At 36.5% G+C, this 18,719-nt stretch overlaps 1 protein-coding gene and 1 long non-coding RNA gene across 4 annotated transcripts in view; one reads left to right on the plus strand and one right to left on the minus strand.

Annotated features, from left to right (window-relative positions):
* LOC113455948 overlaps positions 1-18,719 on the plus strand; it is a 149,870-nt gene that overhangs the window by 39,871 nt on the left and 91,280 nt on the right. The gene's annotated exons all lie outside the window — the stretch shown is intronic.
* Scn9a (sodium voltage-gated channel alpha subunit 9) overlaps positions 1-18,719 on the minus strand; it is a 124,572-nt gene that overhangs the window by 14,453 nt on the left and 91,400 nt on the right. For both annotated transcript variants that reach the window (XM_026778698.1, XM_005346500.2), the window contains exons 17-20: positions 17,009-17,485; positions 7,473-7,593; positions 3,095-3,249; positions 1,394-1,567 (exon numbers count right to left, since the gene is read on the minus strand). In XM_026778698.1, the coding sequence (XP_026634499.1) occupies positions 1,394-1,567; positions 3,095-3,249; positions 7,473-7,593; positions 17,009-17,485 (927 nt within the window). The remainder of the gene's footprint in view (positions 1-1,393; positions 1,568-3,094; positions 3,250-7,472; positions 7,594-17,008; positions 17,486-18,719) is intronic.

Below are 18,719 nucleotides of genomic sequence, written 5' to 3' on the forward strand. Positions count from 1 at the left end.
GAGAGAGAGAGAGAGAGAGAGAGAGAGAGAGAGAGAGAGGTGCGTGTGTATGTTCCTAAATACATAAAGTTGTAGGAATATCAGAAAGTACACCAGAGAGTTTTACTAACATGGCTGCCTAAACTTTAGAGTTGAACAAAGACAACAATCAGAGATACACTAATGTGGACTGTAGCAGGGGGAGTGCTGGAAGTTCAAGAACCCTCCACCCTACACAAAAAAACTACAGGCAATTAAGGAGATGGCAAAGGGAGGGGAATAATTAGCATACATGTGAATGGAATTGTCAACAAATAAAGAAGCAATGGCAGAAACTCACCATCTCCTTCTCTATTTTTCTGCTGAATATTGAAACTAGTACCTCACACATGGTAGGCAGACACTCTATAATTGAGTTCTGTCCTTCGCTCCCAAATCATTTTGTCTTCCATTAAAAATGGCATGTAAAATAAAGTATACTTAAGCATTTTCCAACTTAAGCATTTTCCAACATGCAAGTCCTAAGTCACTCTCTGAACTTGTTTAAGTAGTGTTGACTTCCGTGCTCTGCTGCCCTTCTGTAGGGGTGGTAGCTTGATGTTTGGAGAAGAACGAGAATGACTCATTTTGTTTGCTTCATCAATGTGACTGAGATGAACATTCCCCAGCCTTTCTTTCCATCTAATGCCAAGTCAGACTTAACCCTAAATTCTTACCTAGTTTTCAGCTACTATGTCAGATAGCTTGACGATCTCCCCTTCATCTCTGAATTTTATATTGTGAAAATTAGCGTCTTTTCTCCCCTAGAAACATTCATCTGTCCTTTTCTGTTCCTTCCTCTCAAAGATTCTCTGGTCTTCCATTTTTTTTTGTTAAATATTAACCAGAATGATATTCAAATCATGCACATTTTAAAGAAAATGTTTTCTGCTTTAATTATGTGTAGGATTTTAATCACAGGTATGTGTGTTCACCGTGTGTGTTAAGTACTAAAAGAGGGCATCAGAGTGCCTGTGACAAGAATTATAGAAGGTTGTGGGTCAACATACAAAGGTTAGAAATCATTACTGGATGCCGTGGGAGAGAAGCCAGTGTTCGTAACCCTTGAGCTATCTCTCTAGGCTCGAATCATGTATGTTTTTAAAATACCATTTCTTTTGTATTTTGAGAAACATATACAAACATAGGTTACAAGCATTTGATGGAGTAGTATGGAAGACAAGTTACATTTGCTGAAAGATTATTCCTCTATTCATCACAGGTATATCTCCATGGGCTACATTAATATTCTTAAAAACATAAATGCCTGGCCTTAAAGTAAAATAAGATGGCAAGATGATAACATAGAAAAGCATTAGTGAAAACAGAACATTTAGAATAAACAATCCTTTACAAATTATTCTAAAATACTTACATCAACAATTAAGAAGTCCAGCCAACACCAGGCATTGGTGAAATATGTTTTATAGCCATAGGCCACCCATTTGAGAAGCATCTCCAGGATGAAGATGTAGGTGAATATCTTGTCAGCATACTCCAAAATAATCTTAATGGTCTTTTTCTTTTCAATGTATATGTCTTCAAAAGCCTGTGGAAACAGCATTCGAATTTTAATTCCTGTCCAGTCTAAAATTTACATTTCACCAGAGAAGCAGGAAATGTAATCCTGGTAGACACATCACAGAAAACAATCGTGTGAAAACAGACTGCTACTTGACTCTAGTTTGCAGCTACTGCGGAACAGGTGGTTCTGACATTCTTTTCATTGTTGCCAAAGGCAAAGGGACCTCAAAAGAATGTGTTTACATACTGCAAGTAATCCTCGAAGAATCAGGTCTCTAAGACCCAAGGGTTCTTACTTCACCTTTCCCCATCCAAATGGAAAGAGTACCGATCGATCCTTTTAGACCCGCATTCCAGGCTCAGCTCTCTTGCAAACCTTTGTAAATCCTCCACACTACTTCACACCTACCCCAAAGGGTTAGGAACCTCCTTTGTTTTGTTTTGTTTTTTTTTCTCATGCAAGTAGCATTTACATTCTACAAGAACTTTTAAATAAGTGGAATGACACAGTAGTCATAGCCCTAAGTTTTTTGGGAAATAATTAAAATTGATCTAAAGAGTAAACTAATTTTAAATAAAATGGCTACTTATCAAAACCATCTTAATTACTAGAGTTTTCTCTACCATGTGAAAGCACTAACCACTTTTTTGGGAAAAAAATGAGAGCTAAATAGCATAACTTTGGTGATTAACATTGTATTACCTGTCCATGGTCATGGACTTGATCCATTCTTACCCTCTCATCCACCCCCTCAAAAAAATTTAATACTTTAAAAATCATCCTTAGCACCTTCTTTTTTCAACTACTGACAGCAATATTGAAGCAGACTGAGGAACTAGGGCAGATAGAATGGGCAGATATGCTAAGATGTACAACACTGGCTCATGTTGTGAAAGTCAGCAGTCTTGAAGTGTGTGTGTGTGTGTGTGTGGAGTCTAGCTCTCAAAGTTTTCCTGTGCCTTTAGCCCAGTCCTGAAAACTCATACAAGGCTCCTAAACAGAAACCATAGCTCTAAAACGTGACAAGGAAAGGGTTTGGTGCCAAAGAAGTGTGCTCTTAGAATTAGGGTACAGGTTCAGTGTGAGGGGTAGCGAGTCTCAAAGATGAGACAAAATGCTCTGCTTGACCTCACTGTGACTGGTCCAGAGACTGCTGGAGGTCAAGAACACATTGCTCTGGCAGAGGGCCTAAATTTGGCTCACAGCACCCACAGTGGGTGGCTCACAATCATCTGTAACTCCAGTTCCAATGAACCAGGTGTCCCTTTATGGCATCTGTAGGGTGGCATCTTTTCACACTCTCAGCATGCGTACACACAGAGCACACAGCTAAAATATAAACTAAATCTTAAGTCAGTGGCTATATATATATATATATATATATATATATATATATATATGTCATTGGACAATAATGCTAAGAAATAAATGCAAATGAACCATGTACACGAAAGTCTAGGGATTAATTTTCAGCAAAACTTGCCATACTTACTTTTCCTTTTTGTATATAAAGATAATCATTTATGTGAATCCAGAGAGTAGCCGACCTACCAAAGCTCCGCTGCTGAGCAAGATCATGAGAACGATAAAGCTTTCGAACCAGCTGTGTTCAACTATCCTGTAGCAGGTCTTCCTGATGGTCCACCAGACTTTCCCTTTCCCAGAGTCTACATTCACTTGGCAGCATGGAAATCTCCGCACACAACCTGGCAAGAAAGACATGCATAGAATACCCTGATGCTCAGCGTAAGAGCTTGAAATCCATTACCAAGGGGAAACACTCTCCCCCGATCCCATCATTTTTACATTTTAATGTCTCAAGGTACCACTTTCTCTCATTTTCTAACTCTGATGGCATTGTTTAGAATCTGCAAATTCTCTTCGACTCGGAATATATTGTCACCTGAGATTTTCTGACTTCTTGATTTCTCCCACACCATTTAGATCGTTTAACGGAGAAATTTATGAATGAATGGAACAAGCCTAACACTGAAGCAAAATTAATTTCAAGGCTTTTTGTTGCTTACAGAAAATATAATTCAACATGATCCTACTTCTCAGTTTAAAACTTTTGAGGGACTGGGAGTGTCGTTTAATTGGTATGGTGTTTGGTCTCCAGAACTGCATGCAAACAAGTTGAGGTGGTGAGCCTGCACACATGCAATCTCTGCAAAAGCATAGGAAGTTGAATGATATCCTTGATAATATACGGAATTTGATGCTAGCCTGGTGTACATGAAAACCTGACTCAACAGCAAAAGTAAACACAAACACAAAACATTTTGAAAAAGGGTATTCTGAAAAAAATATTGAGAAAAGTAATGGGAAGTCTTTAAAGTAAGATAAAAAAAAGCAAAAGTCATTAGAAGATGCAGATAAATATGTTTTATCTATTCTAGGGTAAAAATAACTTACTTGGGATTACCTTATTAAATTACCTTGCTATGAGAAACTGAGAACAATTTTTTTTTATTTTTATTTAATAAGATGAGATTTCTTTTTTTGTTATTTTTTTTAAATTTGTTTATTAAAGATTTCTGTCTCTTCCCCGCCACCGCCTCCCATTTCCCTCCCCCTCCCCCCATTAAGTCCCCCCCCCCAGCCCGAGAAGCAATCAGGGTTCCCTGTCCTGTGGGAAGTCCAAGGAACCCCCACCTCCATCCAGGTCTAGAGAGAGCAATTTTTTATTGATTTTTATTGAGCTCTACGTTTTTCTCTGCTAACAGCAATTTTATTTAAAATATTTGGGCTTGTTTATTCGTTTTTCCATCAAGTGTTTTAGTGTGTGCTTGCATATAGTTTCTTTTCCATAAGATTTCGATCTTATTTAGGTTAAATAAACACAGAAGTTAATGATTAAATGGATAAACAACTAACATCAGACATGTAGATGTCATTTTTGAAGAACAGAAGTCCACATAATCTGGCTTATGTTTTGAAAAATAGGTAGTAAGAGGCTTGCTGGAAGAGGCAGAAGCCCAAAATGAATTAAGATACCAGTAAGAGAAAGAGTTTAGTTGCAATAAAAGCAAAAGCTTGAAAGGAGGTCCCCTACACAAGTGCAACAAGCAGTCATTTGGGGGAATTAAAACAGCTCACAATTATGAAAGTGATATTCTTAGAGACTCATGTGAAAGATACATAGTTAGAGAAATTGGACAGATTGTGAAGCAATTTCATTCTGCCTCAGAGAATTAGATCATATAGTACAGAGGTTGAGGAGTGATAGATGAAATGATAGGCATTTAACTAGATATCCCCAACACTGTGTGCTGCTAGTGAGTGGAAGAGACACCGAAAGTCATTGAGCTTATAGGTTCTAATGCACTAAGTATCCTTGTCAAGGGGAAAGAACAAGAAACTAAAGCAACAAGAGATTTGAGATATCTAAATGTCCCTCGACCGAAGAATGGATAAAAGGAAAATGTGGTATATTTACACAATGGAGTACTACACAGCAGAAAAAAAGTAAGAACATCTTGAATTTTGCAGGAAAATGGATGGAACTAGAAAATATTATTTTGAGCGAGGTAATCCAGACAGAGGAAGACAATTGTCACATGTACTCATTCATAAGTGGCTTTTAAACATAAAGCAAAGAAAGCCAGCCTACAAATCATAATCCCAGAGAACTTAGACAACAATGCAGACACTAAAAGAGATATACATGAATCTAATCTCCATGAGAATGTTGTGTGCAAGCACACCTTTTTTTTTCTTGGACAACGAGCTGTTAAGCATTGATCTGAATACTGCTGGACCAGTGGAAAGAGGAAACAGATAATGTGTGTTAAGTGGTGTTCATGGAAAGCCAAGAGGCCACAGTGGAGAGGTGATGGTTAGGGGAACGTAGGTCTGAATGAAAGGGGCCAGAAAAATCATTATTACAGAGTTTAAAATTTTATTAAAATGTTCAAGTTGATAGAAAAATAAATAAATAACCAGAGTTATTTTAAAGACAAGAAGTGTTGGAGGAGAAAGGTAACCATAATAAAGATTTTGCTTTGTTGGAGGCATTTTTGCCAGTCTCAAAATTGAAAGAAACATTGGTTTTTATAACTACAGAAATAAAAACACACTGCACTGTAATCAGAAAAGTAAGGAAAGTTTTGCCTGAAGTAAAGCCTCACAAAGACTGCCCCTAGGGTTTATCACACCCCAGAGATTTCTCTTTATTTGAGGCAGGAGTGCTCAGTCGCCTGCCTGACTTTCAGGCAAAGGCAAATCCCCAGGGACTTCCAGCCTCGCTGGTTAGTAAGGCTATCACATCTTCTCTTTAGAATGACTATCAATTAAACGTAAACACAACAGAATCTCTAAACAGTCTAATGAGTCCCAGAGCATCAAGTCTTTGTCTTTTGGAGGGTTCATTAATCAGCTTTCGTGATATCTTACATAAAGTCTAAGCTGGGTTTCATCATGTTAAACCAATGATACCCGATAACAAAGAAACTATCCAAAGACAGATGGCCCAAGAATATTACAGCATGATCAATATAATCAATTTAAAACTGATTAGGAGAACAAGCTCTTTAGTACTCTCATTCAAAATGAGAAACTTGTTTTAAAACAAATGTTTCATTCATAATTTCCTCTCAAAATAAAGAAAATCAAAGACTGAATGGGTTGCCCATTCTATATTAAAGTGGGAATTGGTAATTAGTTATCTGTGCAAAAAGTTGATGAGCTGAGAATATTTTTAAAAGATGATAAATTGGCTCCACTTACCAAATTAGCTGAGAACCCATGATTCTTTTAAAAAAGAAGTTACACGTTAACTCAGATTCTGATGATATAATTTACTAATTGAATAACTCCAAAGGAGTATGGGAGCAAGTACAACCATAAATTATGTCATCCCCATTATTAATTGGTTGGTCATACTTATAATGAATTGATTTCTAAGACATTAAGAACAGTGAATAGCATCATGACACCTATGGAAGGAGCAGAAAGACCTGAATTATAAAGCCACACATAGAACTAATGAAAGAAATGGCATAAGAGAGAAAAAAATGAAGCAAAAGAAAGACAGAAAGCAAGTTGATAAAATGCACCAGCAAAGTGAAAGTAAGAATCAGAGAAGAATGAATAGATTTGAGCAATGAACAGCAAAATAAACAAAGAAACAAAACAAACTAGCAAACAAACAAAATCTCCCAACCCATCTTTGGTGAAAGTACCAATTTAATTTAGCATCTCTCTGCTTCCTTTGATTTTTCTGTTGGCTTTCTCAACAGAATATTCCCTGTGGGCCTAATGCTACCCCGGTTTAAAGAGTTAAATTATTTGATTAGCTCAATTTCATTATAACTATACTCAAATTTTAAGTAAGTGGCATTCCTAAACTACACAGGAGAAATCTCGACAGCAAATAATTTTACAAATTATCTTTACAAGGCTGTTAAAAAAATTTGTTAAAACAGAAGTCATACATTTGGATGCAATTCTTTTGGTTTGTTCTAAGACAAGTTTTTCTGTAACCCAGGCTACATGAAGTTCAGCTTTCAACTCCCCATACTTTTGCCACCATCTCCCAATTACTGGGATTGCAGACAGCTACCAGCTGGTTTGACAGAATGAAAACTTTAAATATTTTTAACCTAACCTCTCTTAGCAGAACTTCACGAAAATACTCAAAGCACTAATTTCTGTAAACACAATATATATTGACAGGTTATAAATCTCTTTTATTTCTCATATAAAATAAATTCAATATATATCTTTAAAAATGTGTGTATCACTGTAGTGTAGATCCCTTTATTTCCCAGTGTCTTTGCTTAATTCACTAATGCCTTACGGTACTTCCTAAGAAAGCCATGCTTGGAAGAATAGGAAATCCCCGTTTTGTAAATAGTCCCCTGTAGCATTACAAACTAAGACAAACTTCAAAACATAATGAATGTGAGAGTTTCAGTTTTTCCCTTACCATCCGTAAAACATGCCTCTGGCTCATCTGGATTTACGGGCACAGCTTCTGCTTCTTCTCCTTCTCCTGGCAGAGGGTTATCCACTGTGCTGCACTCGGAGGAACTAGATCGGTTCCGTCTCTAAAAAAGGAATTCACCACCCCAACCAAAGAGGTCATTTATTGAATGTTCAAATATGACAGTTAAGCCTCATTTAATGACCAGTCATGCAAAGTGTCATGAAAAATGTTTAACAGTATGATGACCATAAGAACATAGAAACACATATTGAGATCAAGTTACCCTATGGCACACCTAAAATTTTTCGTTCTATCTACACATCCTGCACTAAAATAAATTTCATAATGTCAGTAAGTAGGCAGTTGGACAAAGCTGGTGGAAGATAGCATTTTATTTTAGCGAAAATTTGAGAAATTATTTGCCATAAATATTATATTTATTATGGACTTATGTGAAGTTATTTTTTAGGGAAAACTTACCTCTGGGGAACACGACACAAAAGTGACAAGCTGCCAATCCCACATGACTAAAAGGACAGAGCTGATAGGTGCCAGAAAAAGATTTTAAGTAGCTGAGATTTTAAAAATTGTACAATAATATCCCAATATGCTCTATTTCCTTTTAGGACAGAATAGGTAGCAGGATGCTATAGATAGAAAGTCTTTAAACAAGACAAATATAAAATGTAAGCCATATTGGAATCCAAATGTTAAAGACCCAACCACCACCCATCTTAATCTCAGATTTTTATTGCATGGAAGAGGAGATCATAAAGTATTTCTTTTGAAAGCAAAAGATGTGGCTACTTAAGGGAGCATCACATGCAAATGCTGAAACCAAAAGTCAATGGAATTAAACACGGTAGACTCACACAGGAGAGCAATGAACTCGTCATTATGATCAGTCTGCTGATCACAATGTAGCCGAGTTCCCCTCCCCAACTTTATGATCGAGTAGTATGTCTGCACATATACACACATACACAGAAGGTTTCAGGTACAGTACATACAGTAACTTCAGCAAAACTCAGATAAATTATACATAATATGGGTTTATAAAGGGTTAGAGCATCTCACAATGGAAGAGTTCATTTCTCCTCCGCGTTTGCTAAATGACACATGAAAATGAAAAACTACCACCCATCATGACAGTGACTCCCTTATTAAGATGATAATTTAAGTTTGGGAGAATTGTTTAAACACATTAAGGTGCTAAGATGAAAAAAGATACTCCCTTTCAATGATACTTTTGACAATAAATTTGCATTAATGTCATAGGTTTCATTTGAAGTATTAAATTTTAAGATGGACGTTGAAGTTCTTTTTATATGCATTGTTATAATAATCACACATCAGTCATCAGTAAAATAGGCATGGATTATTGGTGGTCTTTTTAATAACCAGGGTGAAGAATTAGAAACATCTTATTAAATTAGTACTTCAATATATATGCTATTCCTACAAGGTTTAGGCTTTCACTATTAATATAAGTTATAAAGTTTACCAGAGTTAGTCTTCCTTTCTTCTATGACTTGACTACAAGTGCATTTTAATAGTATTTCTTTCCTTCTATGAAATATGCACTTGATTCAGAATTATACAAGTCATCTCCACTTTCTCCTTGACAAAACTCTATTGAAATAGCTAATGTAAAACCTATATCTCTATATCTCTATCTATATCTCTATCCTACCTGCCTACTGCCTATCTATCTATCTATCTATCTATCTATCTATCTATCTATCTATCTATCTATCTATCTATCTATCTATCTACCGCTGTGTATCTAACTTAGTGGTTGGGAATGCATCTTTATCATCAATTTAAACTTGTATAGCTACACAACTATACAACTATCCACTTATATTATTGAAAATATGTTAAAACCAAAAGGTTTATTAAATTTCACAGTTTTTTCTTTCATTTGCCTTTGTGTTTTTCATTATGTTGAATGTGAGGAAAGACATGGTAAATATTCACCATATTAAAAAAATTCCTCCCTATGTTGATTTCAGACACATTTATTACCTCTAAACCCTAACACAGGCATTAGCACCAAAAGACTACTTCATGATACAATGGAAAACAGTCACTGCTACTTGATTCTTTCTTGATCCATAAACTTCCAAGTATGACTATCTAAAGACAACAATCTTTCACTCAAAAGCAGAAAACCAGAAAATACATAGCATGCACTGTAGAAAATGCAGAACTCAACAACATTTCTCAGAGTACGTCTGACACAGAAGACATCCCAGATATATGCTACATTTAGAATAATTACACATCTTGAATCTATTTGCCTCACACAAGGAAAGATATATTGTTTATGTAGCAAGGCCTGGAAAATTTATTTTACCCTGTTATGAAAACAGTGGGAAGTAAGGGAGAGCAAGAAGGTCGAGAGAAGCAAATTGAAAAGAAAGAACTGGTTTTAAACAACAACAACAAAATTGCAGCAAAATGATACATTACATCTTAATTATAAGCGACCAAAATTCTTCTTCTTTTACTAAGCATCCCTTTTGTTTTATTATTTTCTTTTCAAGATTTCCTCATGTCTGCTATCAGAAAGATTTGTTGACATCCCAGGGATCAGACTTCTACTCAGTTATTAGCAGTAATAAGTCACACAGTCAACATGGCAAATAGTTTCAGATGCTACAGAAATCATAAAAGCAGCCTTAGCCATTGTCAAGAAGATTTAAAAGAAAGCCAACAACTTACTGAGTCGTGACTTCCCTCAGCATCATCTACAAGGGCACTCTATATCCAATGTACAACAACTGATACAACGAAATGGTGAGATTTTGGCTAAATGCATGAACAAACAAAAGCAACCTTTGGAAAAATAAGGAGTTTGAAGGCTGCATATTTCTTTTCTAGATGTAGTAGTGAAGTCTTCAAACTTTATAGTAACTAAAAAAGGAGGGGCTTTCCCTAATAAAAGTTTCAAGGCTTCCGTGTGGTATCAAGGCTTCTGTGTGGTATCAAAGAATGACCATGATGACTATTGATAGGAAAGATTCTAAAAGCATTTAGCAAATGTTATCACAACTGGCACCTGTTGAAATTCCAAGTGGGTTGGCAAGGATTTAAACTAAGCAAAGGTGAAGATAGAATGTGAGGTGCAAGTATAGACTGAAAGCCTCAACTGTTTTTTTTTTTCCCAAGGCAAGGTTTCTCCATAGCTTTGGAGCCTGTCCTGGAACTAGCTCTTGTAGACCAGGCTGGCCTCGAACTCACAGAGATCCGCCTCCCTCTGCCTCCTGAGTGCTGGGACTAAAGGCGTGCACCATCACTGCCTGGCTCTCAAACTGTTTTATATATTGTTCTTAAATGCAAAACAAATCAGAAAGAAAAAAGAACCAAATGATTTGTATATTTTTTACAATTTCGTCATCCCCTAAGTGAAGATCAGGATGGGAAAATGCCAAAGACAATAATAATGACCAGTTTTTTCAACATAAGAATTTCTAATATTGAAAGTACAATGTAAAATACCAAGTTTTCATTCATGAAAAATGTTTCTCCTAACCTTCATACAGCCTTTCATCAAAGCATCATATTTCAAATCACCCTGTGAAAGTGAAAAGCTCCGTTTTTACTTTGTCAACAGTTTGAACCATTATTCTATGTGTATTTAAGTGTGTCTGTATTAGCATGTTAGTGTAATGCTTTCGGAGACCAGAACAAGGGCATCGAATTCCCCAAGTTGAGTTGTAGGCAGCTATAAGAAACCTGACATGGGTGCTTGGAACTGAGCAGAGACCCTCTAGAAGAGAAGTAAACACTCTTAACCACCGAGTCACCTCTCCATCCCCAGGAATATAATTTCTTGATATGTACTGTATCTTCTATAACATTAGTTTGGTAAAAATGTATGAATTCACAATATAAACATATATGTAAGCAACATATATATTTATGTGTACATATATAAGTACATGTAAGTGCATTTCTGAAAATTTTTGAAATACTGTGTGCTCTACTATATCTATATAAGTGCTACTTTATACATGCATATTTTATTCATGATCTAATTGAAGGATATTTATTGAATTGTGAAATAGTTTTCTTTAAGATCATTGAATTCAAATCACTAGTAATTGAGAAAAGGAAAATATTTCTTTTAACTATAAACAATAACTTCACATATACAGGACACTAAAATATCAGTTTTTATTTATATTTTTTCTTTTTCCTTATAAATTGTTAGTGTCCTTGTTCCTAGAATGTGACTGTTGCAGGATAACACTTTGCTTTCTTCACTGCACAATGGACAACAAATAATACGACATGACAGAGAAAGTAAAAATATGAACTGGATTATAAAATAGGCAAGATTCTTAATATGGCTTTATTACTCAGTCTTTCAAAGATTATACTAAAACTAAAAAAAATTTCTTGATGTCAGAACAATTTATTTTTGAAATATAAGTTTTAGAGAATTTAGATAAAGCAACCTATGTTATTGTTCATAACCTTAGCAAAAGTGTCTCTGTCTCACCAAAATAGAGCTGAAGTGCCCACTTATTTCTTTTTAAAACTGGAAGCAGAGGCAGCTCTGTGTAGAAGCAGAAATGGACTTTCATTAGTAGGTGATACTACTTCTGGAATTAAACGACACATTTCAAACACTTATTTCTCCTTGGGAGGCATTGCTCATTAACATTTACTTGATTGCGTTTAAAAATGAATAAACATGTCTAATCTAAGGTTTTGAATTGATTATAAAAAATAAAGTACCAGTTATTGCTAAATCATTTTAAAATTACTCAAAATTTAAACTTAGATGATGTTGGGTTCGTCAGCTGTACTCTTACTTTCCTGGATATACACTCTGAAAGCAGCCAAATGCTGAGTCTTCATTTTCCTATCTGTGAATACAGGGCTAGAAAAAATGGTCCTTTTCTATATGATTTAAGTGTTAATGTCTAAAATATTCCTCCCATTAAATTTTAGTTCAATAAAATTGTTTATACACTCAATTTATAAGCTGGCAGTGATTCTGTGATAAATATGATTTAAAAGGTCATTTCCTATGGTATCTTACTTTTATAATCCATCCCATAGCATCATATAGATCATGCACTTGAAATCAGTTCAGAACATGAAAGATATACCAAAAGTAATCAAGAAAGTCACAAAAAAACGATGGAATAACCCCAGTGACATGCTGTGACGTAGATTCGTCAATGGAACAATTGTATACTTTTCTGTTTTCTTGCAATGGGTCAGGCAGAAAGATTTGGTAGCTGAGCAGCATGCAAGACACTGAAGAAACATCGTATATGTATGAGGTTTTAGGTAACCTGTGTAAAAGTGGTCACATGTGTCTCTGCGTAGTTAAAGCACAGAGCTGCATCCTGGGGAGTTCCACTGTGGTTTTACCCCTGCGGAAGGGAGAAGGTTAGGTTCTGAAGCTGAGAAAGGCAGCGTGAAGAAGCAGTCAGCCGTGACGTAAAGTGTGTAAGGGCTGAAACCTGCAAGGAGAAACTTAGCATTTGTCTGAAATACATGCTGTGGGTTCACCATTAGGTATTATATTTGAAACACCATAGAAAAATAAATAAATGTCACTGAAGTAGAGATAAAAACAATCCTTAAGTTTTATAGTTCTCTTATTCAGCAAATGAACATTTACACTATTATATACTAAGCAATTTTTTAATTTGCCCTTCAATACAAGCAATGCTTTAACAATAGATTATATACACTGTGGGCTGGGTGAGAGTAATAGTATGCAATGTGAGAAAACTACTCTTTTTTTTTTTTCTTTTTTTTGGTTTTTCGAAACAGGGTTTCCTCTGTAGCTTTGGTGCCCATCCCAGAACTAGCTCTGTGGACCAGGTTGGCCTTGAACTCCCAGAGATCCGCCTGCCTCTGCCTCCCGAGTGCTGGGATTAAAGGCGTGCGCCACCACCGCCAGGCTGAGAAAACTACTCTTAAAGTAAGCATTTGACCACTAACTTTTAGTTGTCATGTTTAACTAGCTTCAAGAGTTTCGACATCACAGACAGAAAGTAATACTCCAAACCTATGAAAGTTAGACATTTCAGACCAAAATTTCATTGTCCAATAAAGATGGAAAGATTTTTCAAAGCATTTGGAACTGAGAAAAAGAAATGATCGAAGTCTAATTTTCTAGAAGAGTGATTTCCTTTAGGAACCTTAAGCGAAAAGAGCAGAGTCAAGCCCAGCACCCCTCTAATAGGAACTAACAAACAATGAAATTTAGCCAGTAAGAGCTTTTCTGGTGAGAACGATAATACTTTACAAAGTTCAATACTAAGTGAAAATAAAAACTGCCCTTTAATGAAAGAATGCCAAAAAAAAAATTCAATAAAATCTAAAGAGATACAAACAAGAACAATTTAAAAACCATTACGGTAAATTGGTATAAAAGATTTAACTTTGATTATATAAAATTTAAGTAACTTTTTATCAGATCAATAAAGTGCATGCATTTCATATCAGGTATGCACCTCATGTTTCCTTTAGAGATGATGGCTTTCAGATTTACAGTAATAAATACTGAACAGATGAGTGAGTGCAGGGTAAGTGGGAGGATGAGGTAAGGGATATGAACGCTTTGTTGTTGGCCTGCGATTTCCTTCTGTGGCACAATCAGCTAGTGAATTTACCCCTGTGTGCCAGGGTTTGGCTCATGGACCACTTTCTCCAGCCTTAAGACATACATCAATTATTTTGGGGGCCCTCAAAGGGATACGACAGTATCTGGTATAGCATATGTTTAGTCTGCCAAGGTTGCAATGGTCTGCATATTATCACAACTGCAAACTGTCAGATTAAAATGATATTACTATTTTAATCAATGATTACTTAGTATACATGAACTTTTAAGGTCAATTTGAAAAATCAAATATTTAAAAGGGTCAAAATATTTAATGACTATAATTTACGAAAGAATTAATTATACCTGTCTGAATGCTAAGTACATAGTCATAGAAAATAATAAACTCGATTCCTTTTGTACATGACTTCAAGTACTGAATGAAATAGTTTTATTTAGTTGCATAGTGTTTAGGCAACTAAAATGAATATAATACTTGTAGAATAAAGTAATTTTAATTTTTTTCTTTGTTTTATTGACATATGAAACTGAATTTTAAGAAATGAAAATGGTTAAATATTTACAGTTCCTTATCTTTAAGCTTCATATACTCTAATTTGGTGTAGTTTTTGAACCCCTTCGGGTGTTCCTTTGTTTGGAATAATCTTTAACAACATGTGGTCTTGTTAGATGAGGTTAAAACTGTGGGTCTCGAGTAATTACAGAGGGCAGAAGACAGAGACTTCATGGCAGAAGTAGGCGGTGGAGCTGCTCCTGAACGAGATTGCTTTCCACCACCAGATGGCGTAGAAACAGTAGCGTTGGTGGGGTCTTTCTCTAGTGCTTTCAGATTGAAATCGGCTCTGCCACATCTTGAATCCAGAACGCTGGAGTCAAGAACTGTTAAGGAATATGATCTGAGTCCCTGAGTGTATTTCTGAAGCTCTAGACGGTTAGTAAATCACTAACATATCTTCACCCAGAGCTCTTTATATTTTAACTTGCTGGTTAAACCACACAGTAGGGTTTCATGGCTGAAAGAAAGTAAGATTTTTCTCTCTCTCAGCAGTGCAGCACAATTCCTGGAGGATAGTAAATTGAAATATGTATTTATCGAGCAAATGGCTTCATCCCACGCTTCGTCTGAGATTTCTAAAGAGGAAGCAATTCATTGCTGATGGGAAACATCTGTGCAGTGTGTGAATGCTCCCAGGGTACTTGCAGGGCTTGTAACAGCCCAGCAGTCTGAGTGAGAACTATCAATCCAGTGTCTGCATTTCGAGAGGCAGTGGCCATGTTATTCTGCTAAGTACACTGTAGATGACCGTATGTCTTTTCTGTCTCAGAGGGGAACTGGGTTTTTAGAGAAATATGCCCTTTTATTGACAGTTATTTAGTCAGAACTGATGAAGATACTGTGCTGAGTCATTCCTTGGAAAGATGTTTCTCTATGGAATATTTTGACTTGAATGTTGTACTCATTTAATTGTTTGCCTCTGCCAGCAAACCTGCTCGTGTGAGAGGTGACAAGAGAAAGGATAGAAATGTCTTCATGAAATATACTGGAAACAACACATAGCCCACAGAGAGCAGGGCTTTGGGGAAATGAAAGCAAGAGGGAGACGTGTTTCAACCCTTTGGTCAAAATGTAGAGTTTTGAAATAGGGAACTGGTGAAATATTTGATGTGGAACTAGAGCTACTTTTGCAGTAGGTACAGTCTGCTTAGCGTCATCAACCCTCACTAGGAACATGTTGATCATTATCTCAAAGACATTTAAGGGTAGAAAATGAATACAATTCCAAGGGAGGGAAAAAAAAAACTCCTGGGAATCTGGAAGGGGAAGGTGGAGTTAGAGATGGCAGCCATTAGGGGAGAGGTGTGCAAGACAGAGGGATGTACTTCAGACAAATGTGGTCTGTGTTCCTTAGCTCCTAACTGAAAAACAAGGCAGAGACTGCAAAGTCAGCCCAGGAACATTTTAATGGAGAAAAACTGGAGGAAAAGAACCCAGGGTTTTCACAGTGGACCAAAGCCAGATTTCTGACTCGCTAGGAATACAGAGATAACTTTGGCTGTCATTCCTCAAAAGATGTATGTCCATCTTGTTTGGGGAGACAACACCACCATTTAATGTATCCCAAAATTCCCCCAGAAATAAAACCTCAAATCTAAATAATAAATCAAGAGAGAGGCATAAAATTATATAGGACTCAAAATTAGATGAGTTTCTGCCAGCTAGAGCAGAAATTAGGAAGAACTCAACAGGTGTTTGGAGAGCTTTGTATGCACTCACGGAAGCTGGGATTTAGGAGCTAATGACTTCATAGAAGAGTTTAGATTCAAATTTTAAACATTTATGCAGAGTTTGTCCACAGAAGGAAATCTCAAGCAAAGTAACACAGGTATAAAATGCTTATGGCTTACAGGGAAAGTTACTTGTTTTCAGGAGGCTTGGGAGGAGACTGGGAGGAAGTAGTGGTGGTCAAAGCTGCTTCAGTCTTTAGTGTGAAACCTTACATGTAATGCATACTTCAGGAGACTTCAGAAACTCTATCATGGGAGGCACATGATTAGGAGTGGACTGAACTGAAATTAGTTTTCATACACAGATTACATGAGACATGAGGCAGAGGGACTAGTTGGAATTGACAGGTAGGGAGTGTACAGGTAAGAGTGATGGAGATGACAAGGCAATCTTAGGGTGTAGACGAAGGCTGTGGCCACAAGAAAGTGATGGAGGATGGGAAGGTCAGCTGTTAGCTAAACTGGATTAAATGAGTTATTAAAAAGGAGCAAGAAAATATTATGCAAATGGTCAGCAAGCTGTTTGTAATGACACACACACACACAGTCTCTCTCTCGGCATATCCAACGTTAGACCAGAGAGCACCAGACATCTCAAATATTAGTACATCTGCAAACTGCTAGGGCAACAATATATGTAAGGTGACCTTACCTCTTTGCTGTACTCACTATCTGAGTCACTACTAAGTTCTTCAGTGTTCATGTTTTCCAAATCAGATTCCCCAGGTGCAATTGGCACAGTCACCGTGAGGCTGGGATTATGAATAAAGGACTGGTAATCATTGTCATCCACAAAGCTTTTGTCAATACTGCTCCCAAAACCACTCCGTTTATCCTTTTCTGTGTGGAAATTGTGATCTTTGCTCATCTCAGCGAGTGTCCGATTTGAGATATAGTTGTCTTTTCTGTGGTTTGGATCTACTGCTCGCTTTGTGTCCTTGGAACCCTTTGGTTTTTTGGAGAATGAGTTTAGGAGAAATTCACGTAGGGTCCGTTTCACATAATTTATTCCTCTTTTGATCCTGGCCACTGCGATCTGGAGGTTGTTTGCATCAGTATCTTCTTCAATTGCTGTAAGATTGTCAGAACTAAAGGAGCTCAGTAATAATGCCAGAAACAGGTTCAAGACCTACAGCAGGGTAGATGGGGGAAGGGGGAGAGGGACACGGGAAATACAAAGAAGTACACTTTTCAGAAATATAGGTCACAACACAAACCCACAATGACAAAAAAGTGAAGCACCTTTTAATGCTTTTGTCAGAACTCTCTCCGCATACAGACATGGAGGCTTGGGCAGCAGAGGGTCAGCAATGCTCCTGATGAATTGTCACAAGAGCAGAGAATCATCCCCCATCATGATCATCATGTCATTTATCCATTTGTTTCTGTTTGGCCATGTGAGCTAGCCAAATTCCTTTAATGGATCCTGAATGTTCTTTTAACTCACCTCTGTTTGCTACTTACTTTCATGGGAAGCAAAGTGTGCAAGAAAATTAGACTATTGTCACTATACTGTCATTCATTGTACCTGACCATTCAGGTCAAGCTTTAAACACATTGAACACAATTCATACAAGACAATAAAACTGATTGGCTGACTTTATTGAGCATCACTTAGGTCCTGGAAGAAGTCGCCAATGAGGTCAGGGCAATCTGTATCCTGGAAGCAAGGTCTTTTTTGAAAGCAAAGTCATTCCTGCCTTTTATTTCTGAATTATGTATCCAAGTGAATTTCAAGTTTTAGATTTTCACCAAGGGCAGAAGACAAGTAAATTGTATGTATATTTAAAAGTTTTAAATGCGAGTCACAAACAAAACTGAGCTACAATTAAATATTAAGTGTCTTCAAACCCAAATTATCTATCTTATATTTTTATATAGGCTGGGAGAAATGGAATAGATTGGGAAAGAGAAGAAAGATTACAGCTTAAAAATGCTGTCTGCTTCCTGGCTGACATCCCATGAGCTGCTAGGCTCCACATGCTGCCTTGCCATTATGGATAGCAATTTTTAAACATTTATGTCAGGTGTCTGTTACAGGAATAAAAAGCCTGGCTGACACAGAATCATAGAAAACAATTTTGTATTTGCTAAGTACTTTTAGGTACTTTTAAACTGTTATCTTTTTAGTATTTTATTAAGAACACATATGAATATATCCATGTTTATATAAAACTTTGCATGGACACTAAAATTTGAACTTCACATGATGTATATATGGCATAAACTATTCTTTATTTATTCTTTGTAATCACTGTGCAATATGGAAACCATTTTTAAGTCAATGGGTCAGAAGGGGCAAGAACTCTGAGGTTGGTCCAGTTGCTAGTTTTGTGAATTGAGGCCCTATCACCAATATTCTC

The sequence above is a fragment of the Microtus ochrogaster genome, chromosome 4, assembly GCF_000317375.1.
Source record: "Microtus ochrogaster isolate Prairie Vole_2 chromosome 4, MicOch1.0, whole genome shotgun sequence".
NCBI lineage: Eukaryota > Metazoa > Chordata > Mammalia > Rodentia > Cricetidae > Microtus > Microtus ochrogaster.